Raw genomic sequence first — 17,269 nt, forward strand, 5'->3', positions numbered from 1 at the left:
ATGCGAAACTGGTTTTTACTTCTTTGATCATTTCAAAAAGGGTGAGCAAATATATTTATATATATTTAAATAAAAGGTAATGAAAAGGTACAAATTCCAAAATACAAAAACACATAAAAATAGTAATAATAATAATAAAAGAGAATGTTCATTTTTAAATAAGATAAACAAAAAGAAAATGAGTTAAAATTATTCAATTTATAAAAACAAAAATTTTTAAAAATAACTAACAACACCGTGCAACGCACGGGAATGTACCTAGTATATTATATGATTCACATTCAAAAGGAATCCCATGTATAGAGGTATATAACCAACCACATTAACAATTTTCCCAAGAATTAGACTCTGTATAGACGGATTAGGCTTAACTTCTTATTATGTCTGTTTCTTCTTCATAAGAAAGGTTACAAGAACCCATAACCATAAACGATCAACATTACGTTATCTAGTTGACATTCTAAGCCCTAAGCTGCATATCAAAACAGATGTACACAACAACAAAAACTAGCAGAATACATATTTTACAAGATGAGACTAAAACAAAAAGGCTTAATTATTGCAACTTTCAATTTCATATTGGTGAACTCCCACGGCTCATGTTCTCCGCGATAACATCTCTGATCCTCACATCGACCCTATATATGCTTCTCCTTCGAACCTCCGAGTCTCCTCCTCCTCTAACTCCTCATCTAACTCCTCATCTTTTTCATCTTTCCTCATCCCACACACCATTATCACTATTATTCATACATTCCTCCATTGAATCATCATCATCATCTCCAGATTTCACAAGAAAATTATGCAACAAGCAACCCGTAGTTATGACAAACGGCAGAATCTCCATCGTCTCTGGTTTCCATTTCGTATCAAGAATCTCCAACGAGCTCGAACCTTAGCAACCGCAACCTCAACAGTATGCAATAACGTATCGTTAGCTCTACGCGGGTTGGGTTTGACTTGAGAAAACAATTCGAGAGATTGCATCAGTTAAGCCAAGTGCTAAAACGTATCCCTCAAAAGTTGCCAGAAGAAGAACAAAAACAAAAAAAAAGTACCTAATAAATCAAATCTTAGCTTATACAAGACATTTGTCTAAACTCTAATTGTTATAAAGTTCATATGTCTTTCTTGATAACAACCCAGATCACCAGTGGGCATTCCAAATGGTTAATGTAGGAAGTGTGGAATAATAAATATCAGTGGAAAGCAATGAAAATTAATGGTTCAAGAGAATAAAATTAAATAAAAGACACGTTATTCTTTATTTAGATGATATAGGAAGAGGGCATGCACAATCTAGTGATCGACAACCTTCTACCACTCATGCACACACGCACAAACAAGCCAGAAGTACTACAACTTATTACAAGAGTCTAGCATATTTTTTCTTTTTGTCACATACACCACAATTAGAACAGTACTCTAGGCTGTTTCAAGTGTGGCTTTAGAGCTCTTGGTGCAGAAAGTAGTACATGCCTTGGCACACTGTTCAAGCGCTCCTTTCACAATCTCATTTGCATCTAGTCACCAAATCAAATNATCTTCTCTATTACAAATTATGTTTACTACATGAAAAATCCATTTCGTAAACGAGAAGGGGATTCACTTAATCAGCAAAAATCATAATCTTTTGTCTTGTGAGATCTCATACTATCTTCTTTGTGTGGAGAATAATAAAAATTAATTAGTGGAAAGCAAATGAAAATGTTTTGGAGAGAAGAAGATTAATAATAAAAGACACATGTTATTCTTTATTAAGATGATAGGGAAGTAGATGGCATGTACAATCTAGAGATCGACAGCCTTTTACGACACATGCACTGATGCACACACACAAACAAGAAGTACAATTTATTACAAGAGTCTAGCATTTTTTGTCACATACACCACAATTAGAACAGTACTCTAGGCTGTTTCAAGTGTGACTTTAGAGCTCTTGGTGCAGGCAGTAGAACATGCCTTAGCACATTGTTCAAGCGCTCCTTTCACAATCTCACTTGCATCTAGTCACCAAAACAAACATTAGAATGGATTAATGTTTCTTGTCCATTATTTATTACGAGATAATAATAAAAATGAGGTTGGGGAGTTTGCTTTACCAGAGTTTTTGAGGGTGTTCATGGCACCACAAACAGAAGTTTCACACCCTAACTTGCAGTACTCATTAACAATATCACCTGAGTCAAGAAAAAGAAAAAAGAATAAAACCTTGATCGATCTTTTAACAAATAATATCAAAGACATTTTCCCATTTACCTAAGTCTTCCCAGCCAGGTGGGCATGTATCAGATTCTTGACATTCAGTCTCTGAAATACAAAATTGCCTGCCACGGCCAACTAGACGGCATAGAACATAACGATTTTTCTCGTAGTTGGACGGGCAGCAGGTCCTTGCTTACAAAATTTTGCATTTGTAATCCCCTATATATTAATAGAGAAGCACTCTCAAGAAAATGCTGATGTGTCGTCGTTATAGAGCNGTTTTTCCTTTCATCTTTTTTGAATGGTTACTTGTTTTGATCACAAGATATTATACGTATGAAGAAAACACTTATAAGCTTGTTACTTGTATTGATGAAGTGGTCTTGATACCAGACTTGCTTAAATACTAGGAAACATTCTAGACGAGAATTTAGTTAGTTACACTTCCACATGGGAAACCCAAAAAATATCCATGAGTGGTTACAAACGTGATTTTTGTGTTTCTTCCTAGTTCGTTGTAACTTCTAACCAACTTATCTCTTGTGGCCATGGGAATTTTGAACGGTCGGGATTGTCAATGAGCCTGCTAACAAAAAATTTAAGAAAATATATAAATTTAAGAGTGAATGAATTGTATATATATCAAACAACCTTCCTTTCTTTTATGTTTTTTGTTTGATTATCATATTTTAACTATTATTTTTTACAACATGATTCGACTTAAGAAACTGAAGTTGCGTTATCTAATTCTACTCACCCAGAGTGACTTTCTCTATGTTTTCCAAGCTTAGTCCATTGATTTCGAAATGAATGTAATAGTGTATGTTAAGGAACATTTAACGGACTATCTTATAAGTTAAGGATCATTGATCAATTTTCTTTTCACAATAGATAAACTCTTGGCAAAATAGTCAACGATCAGGTGGTGAAAATAATTCATAGACGAGAGTATACACCGAACTTCCTAAGGTGAGTGAGTCTATCTTTTTTATTTGTTTGTGTTGTCTCAGTGATCAGAAAGGAGGAGATACTACTACACTTAAAAGTGTTGGTCCTAGACTTCACCAATATGTTTAATTAAAGGTTTGTGAAGTTGACAAAGAAACTTGTAGGATTTCTTATAACATACTGTACTTCGTCAACTTGTAGAATTTCTTCTATCTAAATAAATTTTATCTTATATTATATAACTTGGTTCGCCGTTGTGTAACTTTAATTTTGTCAACTTGGTCTTGTATCTTGACTTCTTAAGTTCTTATTCCCTATGTTTCTTTATTTTCATAGAAAAGAACCCATAAACGATTATCTAGTTCACATTCTAAGCCGTATACTACATACCGAAACAGATGTACACACAAAAAAAAAGAAACAGCAGAATCCAATCCACCACATTCTACAAGAAACTAGTTCAATTTCATCTTCGTGAACTCACTCGCCTCAGGTTCTCTGCGATAGCATCTCTGATCCTCCTCGATCCTATATATGCTTCTCCTTGGAACCTCCGAGTCTCCTCCTCCTCCTCCTCATCTTTTACATCTTTCCTCATCCCACCATTCTCACCAGCAGCACAACCATTATTCACACAATCATCATCATCATCTCCAGAATTCACAAGAAAATTATGCAACAAGCAACACGTAGTGATGACAAACGGCAGAAACTCAACCGTCTCTGGTTTCCATTTCTTATCAAGAATCCGCCAACGAGCTCGAACCTTAGCAAACGCAACCTCAACACCACGCAATCCAAGACTATGTACCACATTGTTAAATTCTTCTCTAACACTACTCTCCTCTTCCTCCTCGTTTGAACTCGAATCATCATAAGGTGTCACAAGCCATGGCAATAAAGGAAGACAAGAATCTCCCAAAACGTAACGAGGAACCAATACACCATTCCCAAGTTTAGCCGGAGCTCCTCCACTGAGAACTTCCTCTGCTATTGAATAAAGCTTCGTCTGTCTAAAGATAGCTTCTGGTTTCATCGTACTTGGCCAACCAGCTGAGATATCTACGAATCTACCATTAGAATCAACCAATGCTTGAACCAAAATCGAACCTTTCGCACCAAGAAGCTTCCCTTTAACCTCAAATCTCCCGAATCCGACAACACCGCAACAATTCGGAAGCAGAGTAGGTGAAAAATCAGGTTTTGGATCATCAAGTTGCTGACTTAACTTCTCATTGATGAGTTTACAGACAGTAAAGAAAGAGCGTGAAGCTTGAGAAGTGGAATCAAACCCGAACCTGTGAACAAGAGACTCGTAAGAAGCGCCGTGAGCGAGACGGAATATTGTGGCGGCGAAGGAAGGAAGCGAAAAAGAAGAAGGGGTTAAGATGGAGAAGAGATTGAAGAAGGTTGGTTTCGACATTCGGAAACAAAGGCACCAGCGAGGATCATCATCATCATCGTCTTCTGTGGCGGCGGAGGTTAAGAAGCGGTCGAACCACGTGGAGGCGGCGGAGGTGGAGGAGGAGGGAGAAGGGGAAGGTGAGATTGGGAGAGATGAGATTAGGGATTCGAGTCGGAGAGACTGTGATGGCGAGAGGTAGAGATCGTTCGCTTGGAGAAAGGAATTGGTTACTGCGGCGGCGGAAGAGAGACGGCGCAGTAATGGGTCTTTTAGACCAAGTTTGTTGGATTGGGTTTTGTCGGATTTTCGTTTCCCGGCGGTCATTGTTTTTTTCCGGCTAGTGAGATTGGGAAAGATGGCAGCTTTACCCAAAGATGTAGCTCGAGTGACTCGTTCGGTTGCTTCAACAATACTTTAATGGATTTTTTTTTTTCAATTAAGAAATAATATAAAATGTTTTTATTATTAATTTAAACATGATTCTGGAATTAATTTGATTTCTTGGAATGATGATTGATATTTTATCATCCTCCGGTTAGACTGGTTTGTGGATTTGGTTTGACCCTATTGTATATATGTTTTTTTTTTTTTTTGGCACTCGTTAAGTTTCTTTTAAACATAGAAAGGTTGGAAGAACATGCATTGTCTAGTTCACATTCTACACCATAAACTGCATATCAAAACAGATGTACACAAATATAACAAACAGAATCCACAATTTCTCTAGATGAGGCTAAAACAAAGACGGCTTGCAGCTCTCAATTCATCGTAGTGAACTTATACGCATAGGTGATCAGAAATGGCATATGTGATCCTACTTGACCCGATAAATCCTTCTCCTTGGGATCTCCAAGTTGCCATGTTCATCTTTCTTCATCACACCAGCAGCACAACCATTTCCCCCATTCCTCCTGTTATGAATCATCAAACAATTTCCCACCACAACCTTCATTTAGTTTTTTTTCTTGTTATCTTCTCTATTACAAATTATGTTTACTACATGAAAAATCCATTTCGTAAACGAGAAGGGGATTCACTTAATCAGCAAAAATCATAATCTTTTGTCTTGTGAGATCTCATACTATCTTCTTTGTGTGGAGAATAATAAAAATTAATTAGTGGAAAGCAAATGAAAATGTTTTGGAGAGAAGAAGATTAATAATAAAAGACACATGTTATTCTTTATTAAGATGATAGGGAAGTAGATGGCATGTACAATCTAGAGATCGACAGCCTTTTACGACACATGCACTGATGCACACACACAAACAAGAAGTACAATTTATTACAAGAGTCTAGCATTTTTTGTCACATACACCACAATTAGAACAGTACTCTAGGCTGTTTCAAGTGTGACTTTAGAGCTCTTGGTGCAGGCAGTAGAACATGCCTTAGCACATTGTTCAAGCGCTCCTTTCACAATCTCACTTGCATCTAGTCACCAAAACAAACATTAGAATGGATTAATGTTTCTTGTCCATTATTTATTACGAGATAATAATAAAAATGAGGTTGGGGAGTTTGCTTTACCAGAGTTTTTGAGGGTGTTCATGGCACCACAAACAGAAGTTTCACACCCTAACTTGCAGTACTCATTAACAATATCACCTGAGTCAAGAAAAAGAAAAAAGAATAAAACCTTGATCGATCTTTTAACAAATAATATCAAAGACATTTTCCCATTTACCTAAGTCTTCCCNAAAAAATCAAACATTTCAATTTTAAAATTTATTTTAATCATTTTTATAACATATTTAATTATTAAAATATAAAATAATTAGATCTAAAACGTTTTCAAAACCGGAATTTATTTACATACTAAAAAAAATTGATAACTATTCACATATATAAAATTTCTAAAATAAAATTATCACAATATCTCCTATATATTAATAGAGAAGCACTCTCAAGAAAATGCTGATGTGTCGTCGTTAGAGAGTTCGAGACACCAATGAATTTATTGCCTTCATTTTTATGGATATTTAGTTATTTACACATAATTGCTATTGAATGATTAAGGAATATTCTTTTACAAATAATTAAAAAAATCAAACATTTCAATTTTAAAATTTATTTTAATCATTTTTATAACATATTTAATTATTAAAATATAAAATAATTAGATCTAAAACGTTTTCAAAACCGGAATTTATTTACATACTAAAAAAAATTGATAACTATTCACATATATAAAATTTCTAAAATAAAATTATCACAATAATCATTATTATAGGGAATTGACTTATTTAATACCATTGGTATAATATTTCACGGATGAAACATACTTACACAAAATAAATAATTTTTAAAAAATAAAAAATCTTGCATAAATTGAACATATATTTAGTTAATACATAATAGGTTGATTTAAACATATTCTCCCAGGTTATATATATATTTTTTACAAAAACAAATTTTAGATCCTAGAACATAACTTTACTCATAACTCTAATTTTATCTACATAGATTTATTTCCCACATAGTGCGAGTTGTTATCTAGTTTTATATATTTGAATAGAATTTTAAGTTCTTTTCGGTAATGGTATGCAATGCATACTTGCAAATTATTTGAAGGGAAATTGGCAGCAATAACACACAAAAAAACTATAATTAACTGGGTAGCCATTGTAACCATAAGAAGGTTATATTGACTGTATTTTATGTATTAATAATGACACTTTCTACTCTTCCATCCACCATTAACACCACCACCGGCAACTTACCTCCAGCCACCTTCTCCGGCGACCTCCGGCCACCTTCTCCGGCGATCTCCGGCCACCTTCTCCGGCGACCTCCGGCCACCCTCTCCGGCGACCTCCGGCCACCCCTTGGGTTTCCAATGTACTATCTTCTAGGGTTTAGTTTTCCTCCGGCCACCGCCGGCCACCCCCAAACTCCGGCGATCTCCGACCTCCGGCAATCTTTGACCTCCGGCAAACTCCGGCGATCTCCGGCAAACTCCTCCGCCGCCGACCTCCGGCCACCAATCTCCTACCTCCGGCCACCGGCCTCCAACCTCCGGCTACCAACTTCCGGCCACCGACCTCCGACCTCCGGTCACCTCCTCCGGCCACCTCCTCCGGCCACCGGCCACCACCTCCAACCAACAACCACCACTCCCTCAACTGCACAAAACACTAAAGTGGTAATTTTGCTATACCCTTATCCTAATTCTCTAATTTTTTTATATATGGTGTTATTTACTGCTATGATTTTTTTTATTTTGGTTACTGAGCTAATTGGTCCTTATTTGAATTATCAAACACACATGAAAATTTGATTTACCAAATTGCATAGTTTGCAATTCTCTTTACTTTAATATATAAATGGTGCTCGTAAGACACCTAGTGTAACCTCAGTACGAGGAGCTACTTTTCTGATTCGTTTTGAAATCAAAGTATCATTTTCACATTGCATAATAAAAAAAAGAAATTGGGCTTGTTCGTTTCGTTGTTGCAGATGTTCGTTTGCTTGTTGCAGGTACCTGCGTCATAACGCTGCGACTTGCGTCTAATATTTTTAAACGTTATTTCGATTCAGCGGTTAAAAATGTAGACGCAGCCGCTGCTACAACCGCAGCCGCTACCGCTACTATAATCGCAGCCGTTGCCGCTGCCATTACCACAACCGCAGCCGCCTGCATCAACCAAATGAACAAGCCATTATCTATAAAATTTACTTGTAAAATATTTCAAAAATTGCCTAATTTTATTCACACCACATTGTAAACAAAGTTTTCCAACATAATATTAGGAAATAATTCTATTTATTCTCCCTAATTTTAAAATCACAATTTGAATACATGTGATTTTTTTTAAAAACCCAAAGATGTAACTCGAGTGACTCGTTCTGTTGCTTCAACATAACTTACATTAATGGATCTTTTTATTTTTCATTAAGAAATAATAAAATGTGTTTTATTATTAATTAATCAAACTTTTGTCATCATGCTTCTGTAATCTGTATCAGTAAATTAGACCTCAAGAATGTATAATTTTTTTTTATCTGTTTACCAAAATCTTTTGTATGTGACTTCTCCTCTATAATGCTATCCATCCTAGGCTTGTAAATGATTCAGAGCATGAATGCCTAAAAAAGCTGGACAGTTCGTTTTGTTATGTAATTCACCACAAGGAGAGAGCTAAATCCCATATTCTTCTTAATCTTCCAGTTCCAGGTTTAGCTGATGATACTTTAGCTATCTGATCCTCCATTAGCCTCTCCACGTCTGGTCCCATATCGTGGACCATTTTAACTGACTCGGAGAGACGGTTGAGCAAATTCACCAATGCAATCACCTCGTTCCGTTGCAGTTGCAGCTGTTGAAAAAGATAAGAATTACTTCAGACTCGGCGACATCTAAATATACAAAATCATGCATAAAGATGTTTGAGTAACTCACTGTCTGATGGTCTCCGGCTTGTTGATTTCCAACAGAGAAGAGAATTTTCAATGCTGTACCAAGTCCCTGAACCTGAAGTTTCCCCCAAAGCCGGCATTTTTCACAGCCTACACAATCCATCAGTGCACTGCATACACATACATTTACTTAGCTGTATTACTATTACCACTCTCTCTACGTTTGCCAAAAGGAAAATAATGAGACAAACCTTATATTCCTGAATTGTTTCTGGATCTGCTGTTTCAATTCTGGTCCACTTTGACCTTGCCACAGCTTAGCTTCATCAAACGGAACAGGACATGCTGTTTGTAGTTTTGGACTATACAACAACTGTTTAATCAAGGACTGTGTTTTCAGATCTTCAGCATGGTTTCCTGTGTCATACTCTGCTTGCTCCAAGTATGCTGTTGCCTGAATCAAACATTTGTAAGAAGTCGTCAGTCCATAAGACTACTAGAATAATTATTCAAAGAGACATAGAAATTCCCAAAAAGAGAGAAGTTACTCACTTTTGTAACAGCACGTAGCACAAAGAGATAAGTGAAGTACATATTTCTAACACGATCCGGATGTCTCAGAATACGATCATACATCAGATCCATGTTCTGTCCCCACTGCATTTCAAAGAAAATACATATCAATCAAGATTCAAGACCAAAGTACATATTCATGTTGAGAGACTTGTCTATCTTTTGCTCAGAAACACAAACCTGGTTGCTTGACTCATCAAGAAGGTAATCAGCAGATATGTGCATCGAGATCGAAGAATGAAGACCAGATATCAATTTGTACAAAACCTTTTTCTCTGGACATGTCTCCCCAGATGAATCTGCAGGAACCCATACACACTTCAACATACATCATATTAAAAGCCTTTGTCCCCAATACTAATATGGTGGGGAAAGAAAACTCACACTTTGGACAATTCTCTGAATAAATGGAGTCCCAAATCCTTCTAGCCGACGGTCCAGTATAACCAGTATACCTCTCAGGGTTTAATTGAAGATTGACATAAGTCATCTCACCTGTACAAAAGTCACATTAAATCATCAAATGATCTTTTAGTAAGCATTCAAAGTATAGCATATATTCAAAGAAGATGTCCCTAGAACTACATACCGCTATCTGTGTCATCATCGTCATGCGTCCATGGATTCTTGGTTTCAACCCAACCTCTAAATGCTCTGTTATCTATTGTACGGTCAACAGCTGCTTGTGGTTTTCCCTCTTGACACTTGAGATCATCAGAAGGAAGTGGCCTTTTAAACGGTTCTGGAAACTCATTCTCTGGACATTCACAGACACTGCAATCACGCAAACGACACATTCCATCGTCTGGCCAGAATGGGCAGTCACACCACAGCTTAACCTATAACCCCACACATATAAAAAACAGCCAGACAAAAAGTCACTAACTACACAACTGTACACAAATTCCATAGCTTTTTATCGACATAATGTGTGATTCAAAAAGCAATCACTGACCTTAAAGTACCGGAAAAAAGGTGTAGTGACGAGATCTTGCAGTAAAGGATTCAAGACCTCACTATTGAGATTGTCCACTGTTTCATAATCACAACAACAGTCTTCAACCATACCTTTGTATTTACCAGTTCCCTGCATTTAAAAAAAAAAAAAAAAAACAAAGACTAAAAATCAAATCTTGATCCACTGAAAGATTAAATCTTACAACAACATTGACAATCACACACATCTTCAATTTAAACAATGTGACCAAAAAGATTCAATTTTTATTACCATTGTGGCTAAACAATGTGATCAAACGATTCAATTTTTATTACCCTGAATCCATCACAGTCACAGATATCCACAAATTTACTCAAATACCCAATCCAGAAACACAAACAGAACACCAAAATTTGTACTTTGAGAGAACCTTAAAAAGTCAAAATTCCTTAAAGTTCATAAAGGTACAAAATTGAAAGCAAAAAGATTGAGAGAATTTAAAGAAGAGAGTGAAATCCAAAAACCTGAAGTGAACAGCTACAAGAATTTCGATCGGTGAAGAAGAAACCAACATTAGAAGCGGTCCTTGAGCTCACAGCAACTGCCAAAAACACAACAACCAGAGTCGCTAAAGGCCATCGCCATGTTTTCCTCTTCCCCTCGCTCTCTTCTTCTTTGATTGCTCCTCTTCCCATTACGATATAACAATAACGAATGGGAGAGAAATTATAACAAATCCTTTTAACAATAAATTTAACCCAAAAACAAAAAACAAAAAAAGACAACGTTTTTTTTAGCGTCTTCCGGGATTTCTCAAAACCCCATTGCTGTGTTTTGTGTTTTGTGTCTGAAGATCGCCTTAAGCAAGCAAAGTCATGAAAATGCGTTATAGCTTGTGAGCTTCAATGCGAGACACATCTTCTTTATTTTTTTGACATTTCAGCGCGACGTGGGGTTTTGAATGACACGCGCTTTTGTCTTAGTCGGCGCGTGTTTGGACCAATTTTGTTTTCATCTCGTGACGTGCATTAGCCAATAGGATACTTCTGTTCTCTCGTAATGGGTAACCAAGTTCCCTTTTCAACGCCTCCCAGTCAACGACCATTCGTTTGACTTAAACGCATCCCTGTTCAACGCTGTCGTTTTCATTTTTTTGGGCCGAGTCGATTTGGGCTGATTGGGTTCAGATCCACACATCGTAATATATATTTCTCTACTCTCCGGGTGCCCTAAGATAGTCATCACCGTACGTGCCTTACAAGGCATTCGTTAGTGTCCTAACCCCTGTTTTGTGCTCGTTGTTTCTAAGGCTTATGCTGTACTGAGTGAGAGAAAGAGGTGTATTTTCATCGAAATACAAGATACGGTGATGAGTTTGATAATAATGAACAATACTCATCGTTTACATGTATGTAGAAAAAGGTAGCTGTTGCAGCCAAGAAAAGCTAATCTTATAATATGATATATATAAACATTGGGAGTAATCATATTCATTTTACGAATAAACCTCTCAGATTAATGGTTACGTGTTTCTTTATATATATGGTTAGTGCTCTTAAGAAAACTGGTTTATTAATTATTGCAATATGGATTTTGAATTGTTAAACTCAAATAGATCGCAAATTTGTCAAAGTCACTCATTTGTGGCCAGAAACATTTCGTACGTTCATTAATTGATTCATCATTCACGTACCGAACCTTATCTCTATGCTTTTAAACCTTGTATTTTCTTCCTATTTATTTGATCATCCTTTTTTATTATTATTTTTGTTGTACGATAGTTAGTTAACATGGACTCTTGTGCATTTTACTCGTGCTGAAAAACTAAGTCTGAACCGATTACCGTAGAAGTCTAGTCATGTGACATGAGGAAAAAGCCAATAATCAAACATTATAGCTGATAAATTTAGGGTTTTACTCTTTTTACTGTCGTGTCCAGTTTTAACCGCTGAGGATTTCTATTTATACTGATGCAAAATACGTTAGCTCTCCACAACTCAACTCACTCAAATCCTAGAAACACACAAAACAATCACAATGAAGAAAACTTCAGTAGTGTCTTTTCTCATCACTCTCATGTTCGCAGCATCAGTTGTCTGCATCCAAGGACAACGACAGGAAGAGGTGAAGGACAGTGACGGAAATCCAGTTAAACTCGGTGAACAATACTTCATCCAGCCTGTGAAGACGAAAAGTAACAACGGAGGTGGTCTTGTCCCAGCGGCCACTAACATACTTCCCTTTTGTCCACTTGGCATCACCCAAACACTCCTTCCGTACCAACCGGGACTACCGGTTAGCTTCAAATTACCATACGCTCTCATGGAGACCATCGTTAAGATATCTGTAGCTTTAACTATCGAGTTCAAGTCAAACATCTGGCCGGTCTGCAACGAGTTTTCCAAGTTCTGGGAAGTCGATGTTTCCTCATCGGCTCCCAAAGAGCCTAAGATTCTCATCGGTGGTAAACCACAAGAGAAGAATAGTTGGTTTAAGATCGATAAAGCCGGAGACGGAGCAGGAGCAAACACTTACAAGTTGACCACCTTAACCGGGACCGTTGGAGCCACCCCAGGGGTTTGGGGTGGCGCACCACAACTAATTCTCACCAATGATGATGCTAAGACCTTACTCGTCAAATTCAAAAAGGTTGATGATGCTACTACGGCTGCTACTTCTACTTCTCGGGTTGAGAAGCTAGGTCTAAGGATGTTCCCTTTCTACTAAAAAATCATGTAATGTTAAAGCCTGACTGCCTGAGCCTCGTCCATGGTCAAAATAATGGGTTGAGATAAATAAATTATGAAGTTAACTAATACCCACCCCCATGTTCTTATTATCCATGAATAACCCTAATTAAAATTATGTTTTATTTAAGGAAAAAAGACTATCAGAATTCAGACCATGAGCGGGAATTGTCAGACCAAGAAAATGATCAATTATGACATAAATATATCACAAGTAACATAAAAGTATGAAGTTAATTTTGTTTTGGACAAACGTATGAAGTTAATTAATGTGTCTTCTTCCGATGAAAAGAGATCAAAGGATATAGTTATCTCTTGTAAATCTATGATATCAATCATGATAATAATAAAACCAATTAATAACGCATATCCAATATTAGGAGAAAAAAATAGAATGATGATTTACGAAGTGACGTCTTGTTATCATAATCATTTGTTTTATATATCTCGTATATAAACTTTAAATTAATTTTAAAATCTCATTATGGTCTTTGATTAGCGAACTCCAAAAATCAAATTTTTGTTGAGGGAGAAAGAGGGACTGAACTTCACAAAATCGTCTCCTTGCGTACACGGTGATGATTCCGACAGTCTGATAGCCATGGTCCATCGATATGAAAGGACTGGGACCTTTTTCATTGGAAAGGATATAAAATACTCAAGTGGTATCGTGTTTCTTTGTGAGCAATAATATCATACGTACGTAGTCATAAATATTGTGTTAATTAGCATATGGTCCACTATTTGTACGTAGATTATGCAGAGTTGTCTGCATGCATATTTATCTCTTTGATCTAGCAAGCTTTTACTCTCTTCTTTTCTTCCACGTATTGTGTTACTTGTCGCTTTATGTGTTTCTGGCTATAAAATACCATTTTTGAGATTTTCTTTATTTTTGATTTGCCGTCAGCAGGGCCGGCTCAAGTTTTTGTTGCACCTTGTGCAAAATTTTTTTTTTTTTTGATCTTTTTGAGGTGTTAGTTGTAGATTTCATAAATTTATGATCATTTTTATCAAAATATTGAACATTGAGGGCTCAAAACCTTATAAATTTTTTTTTTTAAAAATGAAACCCAGTGCAAAAGCACCGTTGGCACCGCATCAGCGCCGGTACTGCCCGTCAGTCATACGTTTTTGTGTCTGAAGATCGCCTTAATTAAGCAAGCAAAGCGTTATACAGCTTCAATGCGAGACACATCTTTTATTTATGACAGTTCAGCGCGACGTGGGGTTTTGAATAACACGCGCTTTTGTTTTAGTCGGCGCGTGTTGGAACTTGGAACGGAGTTTTGTTTTCATCTCGTGACGTGCAGTTGCCAATAGGATGCTTCTGTTCTCGTAATGGGTAAAAAAAAATTAAAAACCAAGTTCCCTTTGCAACGCCTCCGAGTCATGCATTAGTAAAAAGAGCCTATAGCCATGGAATATTCCGTGGAGAAGACCACATTTTCGTGGCTATATGACCACACAGACACGACAAGACACGGAAACGATCGTGGACTAAATAGTTTCGTGGCTTTTCGTGACGTTATAGTCACGATTTTAACACGCGTATTTCGTGAAACTAATTGCCACGGAATAGTCAGGCAACGCCTCCCAGTCAACGACCGTTTGATTAAACGCTTCTCTATTCAAGGCTGTCGTTTCATTGCTATAAGTCAAAGACTGATTTGGGCCGAGTCGATTTGGGCTGATTGTTTACTTTTACGAGTTCAGATCCACACATCGTAAATTTATTCTACTCTCCGGTGCCCTAACTCCTGTTTTGTGCTCGTTGTTTTTGAGGCTTATGTTTCTCTGTGTACTCCCAAAATCTAACTGACTAGTAATTGGTTTCTTTTACATACAAGACACGGTGATAAGTTTGATAATAATGAACAATATCACGAGGTTGGGTTAAAAGAGATTGTGTTGTTAATTAAAATACAGGCATCGTTTACATGTATGAAGAAAAGAAAAAGTAGTTGTTGCAGACCGTAATAAACATTAAGAGTAATCATATTCATTTTACGAATAAAACTCTCAGCATGGTTAGTGGTCTTAAAAAATTGGGAGTACATAATCATATACGTGTTTCTTTGTACTATATGGTTAGTGGTCTTACAAAATCGATCGGTTTATTATTGCAATATGGATTTTGAATTGTTGTCACTCGTTTGCTTTCTTGGAAAATGAGATAGAAATCATTTGGTTTCTTGTATTTGTTTAGTAAATTCTTTTTAATTCATTGGAAAAAGAAAACAAATTATGGCCACAACGGAGATGTGTAGAAACATTTCGTACGTTAATTGATTCACTGAGCCTTATCTCTCTGCTTTTGAAACATTGTCTTCTTCCTATTTATGGATCGTCCTTTTTTGTCATATTTGTTGTCCGATAATTAGTTAACTTGGACCATTTTGCATTTTCCTCGTGCTGAAAATCTAAGTCTGATATGAATCGATTACCACAGAGTTAAATCTACTCTTTTCAACTCTCAATGTAGTAAAGAATTAGAAACCAAGGATATCAGATCGTGTGACGTGAGGAAAAAGCCAATGAAGATTTATAGCTGATAATTTAGGGTTTTACTCTTTCTACATTATGTCCAGTTTTACCGCTGGGGATTCTTATAAATACCGATACAAAATGTGTTTGCTCTCCATAACTCAACTCACTCAAACCCTAAAAACACACACAAAACTGTTACAATGAAGAAACCTTCAGTAGTCTCTTTTCTCATCACTCTCATGTTGGCTGCAGCTGTCTGCATCCAAGGACAAAGACCGGACGATGTGAAGGACACCAACGGGAATTCAGTTACATTACGTAAGGGAAAGTACTTCATCCAGCCGGTGAAGACGAAAAGTAACAACGGAGGTGGTCTTGTCCCAGCCGCCATTACTATACTTCCCTTTTGTCCACTTGGCATCACCCAGACTCTCCTTCCATACCAACCAGGCCTACCAGTTGGCTTCGATTTACCATACGAAACAATGGACACCACCGTTAGGCTNTTGTCCACTTGGCATCACCCAAACACTCCTTCCGTACCAACCGGGACTACCGGCTAGCTTCAAATTACCATACGCTCTCATGGAGACCATCGTTAAGATATCTGTACCTGTAACTATCGAGTTCAAGTCAGACATCTGGCCGGTCTGCAACGAATTTTCCAAGTTCTGGGAAGTCGATGTTTCCTCATCGGCTCCCAAAGAACCTGACGTTCTCATCGGTGGTAAAGCACATGAGAAAAATAGTTGGTTTAAGATCGAGAAAGCCGGAGAAGGAGCAGGAGCAAACACTTACAAGTTGACCACCTTAACCGGGACCGTTGGAGCCACCCCAGGGTCGTGGCTTAACGCACCACAACTATTTGTCACCAATGATACGGCTAAGACCTTACTCGTCAAATTCAGCAAGGTGGATGATGCTACTACGGCTACTACTTCTACTTCTCGGGTTGAGAAGTTAGGTCTAAAAATGTTCCCGTTCTACTAGTCAACTGTTCACAATCATGTAACATAAAAGCCTGAGACTCGTACGAGTCCATGGCCAAAAATAATGGGTTGAGATAATACCCGCATGCATGTTTTTACTTTTCATAAATAAAATAAAATTATCCTTTCCAGCACTTTATTATGAACGGCCGGAATTGTCAATGTGAAAAATGTTATAGAGATATCTATCAACAAAGGAAAAAAAAGATGTAACAGAGTGTAATGTAAACCAACAAGCTTTCCACAAATGCACGTTTTGATTTTAAGTCTGGCTACAACCGTCAAAAATTGGAAAAATTGAGATAGAATTGGAAATAAGAGAAGGATTGTGGCCTGAATTAGTAAATATTTTACATGTCACTTAAATCAAAACCCTAATTTGTTTTACAAGAAGCGACGTTGTGTAGTGTCCTGCATCTTCTCTTGTTCTTATGTATTGACAAAGTGTTAATTTCTGCATCTTAATTCCTCTCTCTTCTTCTGTATAATTTCACTGAGACAAGTTTTACTCACCCCATTTCTTCCTCCTCTTGATTCTTGTTGTCGCTTAGTATTATTATTAGACAAATGTTTAATTGTTGTCTTTCGAAACGGGGTGGAAAATATCTGGTTTCAT

At 37.0% G+C, this 17,269-nt stretch overlaps 5 protein-coding genes across 6 annotated transcripts; 2 read left to right on the forward strand and 3 right to left on the reverse strand.

Annotated features, from left to right (window-relative positions):
- LOC104715815 (thionin-2.1-like) lies at positions 1,237–3,041 on the reverse strand. The gene is made up of 4 exons (XM_010433188.1): positions 2,963–3,041; positions 2,260–2,397; positions 2,103–2,180; positions 1,237–1,523 (listed from the first exon to the last, which is right to left on the reverse strand). The coding sequence occupies exons 1-4, from the start codon at positions 3,039–3,041 to the stop codon at positions 1,426–1,428; spliced, it is 393 nt and encodes a 130-aa protein (XP_010431490.1). The 3' UTR covers positions 1,237–1,425.
- LOC104712820 lies at positions 3,445–4,974 on the reverse strand. The gene has a single exon (XM_010429794.2). It carries the CDS (start codon positions 4,880–4,882, stop codon positions 3,620–3,622), a length of 1,263 nt encoding a protein of 420 aa, XP_010428096.1. The 5' UTR covers positions 4,883–4,974; the 3' UTR covers positions 3,445–3,619.
- Positions 8,462–11,355, reverse strand: LOC104712821 (endoplasmic reticulum oxidoreductin-1). The gene is made up of 9 exons (XM_010429795.2): positions 10,952–11,355; positions 10,446–10,577; positions 10,080–10,329; positions 9,875–9,985; positions 9,671–9,789; positions 9,470–9,574; positions 9,169–9,371; positions 8,961–9,087; positions 8,462–8,877 (listed from the first exon to the last, which is right to left on the reverse strand). Exons 1-9 carry the CDS (start codon positions 11,120–11,122, stop codon positions 8,683–8,685), a joined length of 1,413 nt encoding a protein of 470 aa, XP_010428097.1. The 5' UTR covers positions 11,123–11,355; the 3' UTR covers positions 8,462–8,682.
- On the forward strand, positions 12,407–13,249 carry LOC104712822 (cysteine protease inhibitor WSCP-like). The gene has a single exon (XM_010429796.2). It carries the CDS (start codon positions 12,465–12,467, stop codon positions 13,152–13,154), a length of 690 nt encoding a protein of 229 aa, XP_010428098.1. The 5' UTR covers positions 12,407–12,464; the 3' UTR covers positions 13,155–13,249.
- Positions 15,826–16,787, forward strand: LOC104712824 (cysteine protease inhibitor WSCP-like). Of its 2 annotated transcripts, none has more exons than XM_019230180.1 (2): positions 15,826–16,168; positions 16,269–16,787. In XM_019230180.1, the coding sequence occupies exons 1-2, from the start codon at positions 15,865–15,867 to the stop codon at positions 16,652–16,654; spliced, it is 690 nt and encodes a 229-aa protein (XP_019085725.1). In that variant the 5' UTR covers positions 15,826–15,864; the 3' UTR covers positions 16,655–16,787. The 2 variants fall into 2 exon arrangements, with proteins under 2 accessions (XP_019085725.1, XP_010428099.1); XM_010429797.1 differs by having other exon boundaries at positions 15,826–16,088; positions 16,189–16,787.

The sequence above is a fragment of the Camelina sativa genome, chromosome 9 (assembly GCF_000633955.1).
Source record: "Camelina sativa cultivar DH55 chromosome 9, Cs, whole genome shotgun sequence".
In the NCBI taxonomy this organism is placed as follows: Eukaryota; Viridiplantae; Streptophyta; class Magnoliopsida; order Brassicales; family Brassicaceae; genus Camelina; species Camelina sativa.

Bases quoted from the DNA above. Each gene is read 5' to 3' on its own strand.
- LOC104712820 (XM_010429794.2), bottom strand. From the start codon at position 4,882: ATGACCGCCGGGAAACGAAAATCCGACAAAACCCAATCCAACAAACTT.
- LOC104712821 (XM_010429795.2), bottom strand. From the start codon at position 11,122: ATGGGAAGAGGAGCAATCAAAGAAGAAGAGAGCGAGGGGAAGAGGAAA. The intron at 9,986-10,079 runs GTATGTAGTTCT...ACTTTTGTACAG, and splicing joins CGATGATGACACAGATAGCG to GTGAGATGACTTATGTCAAT. The intron at 9,372-9,469 runs GTGAGTAACTTC...TGTTTGATTCAG, and splicing joins TGCTACGTGCTGTTACAAAA to GCAACAGCATACTTGGAGCA.
- LOC104712822 (XM_010429796.2), top strand. From the start codon at position 12,465: ATGAAGAAAACTTCAGTAGTGTCTTTTCTCATCACTCTCATGTTCGCA.
- LOC104715815 (XM_010433188.1), bottom strand. From the start codon at position 3,041: ATGTTCCTTAACATACACTATTACATTCATTTCGAAATCAATGGACTA. The intron at 2,398-2,962 runs GTGAGTAGAATT...AAATTTTGTAAG, and splicing joins CATAGAGAAAGTCACTCTGG to CAAGGACCTGCTGCCCGTCC. The intron at 1,524-2,102 runs GTAAAGCAAACT...TTTGGTGACTAG, and splicing joins GAACACCCTCAAAAACTCTG to ATGCAAATGAGATTGTGAAA.
- LOC104712824 (XM_019230180.1), top strand. From the start codon at position 15,865: ATGAAGAAACCTTCAGTAGTCTCTTTTCTCATCACTCTCATGTTGGCT.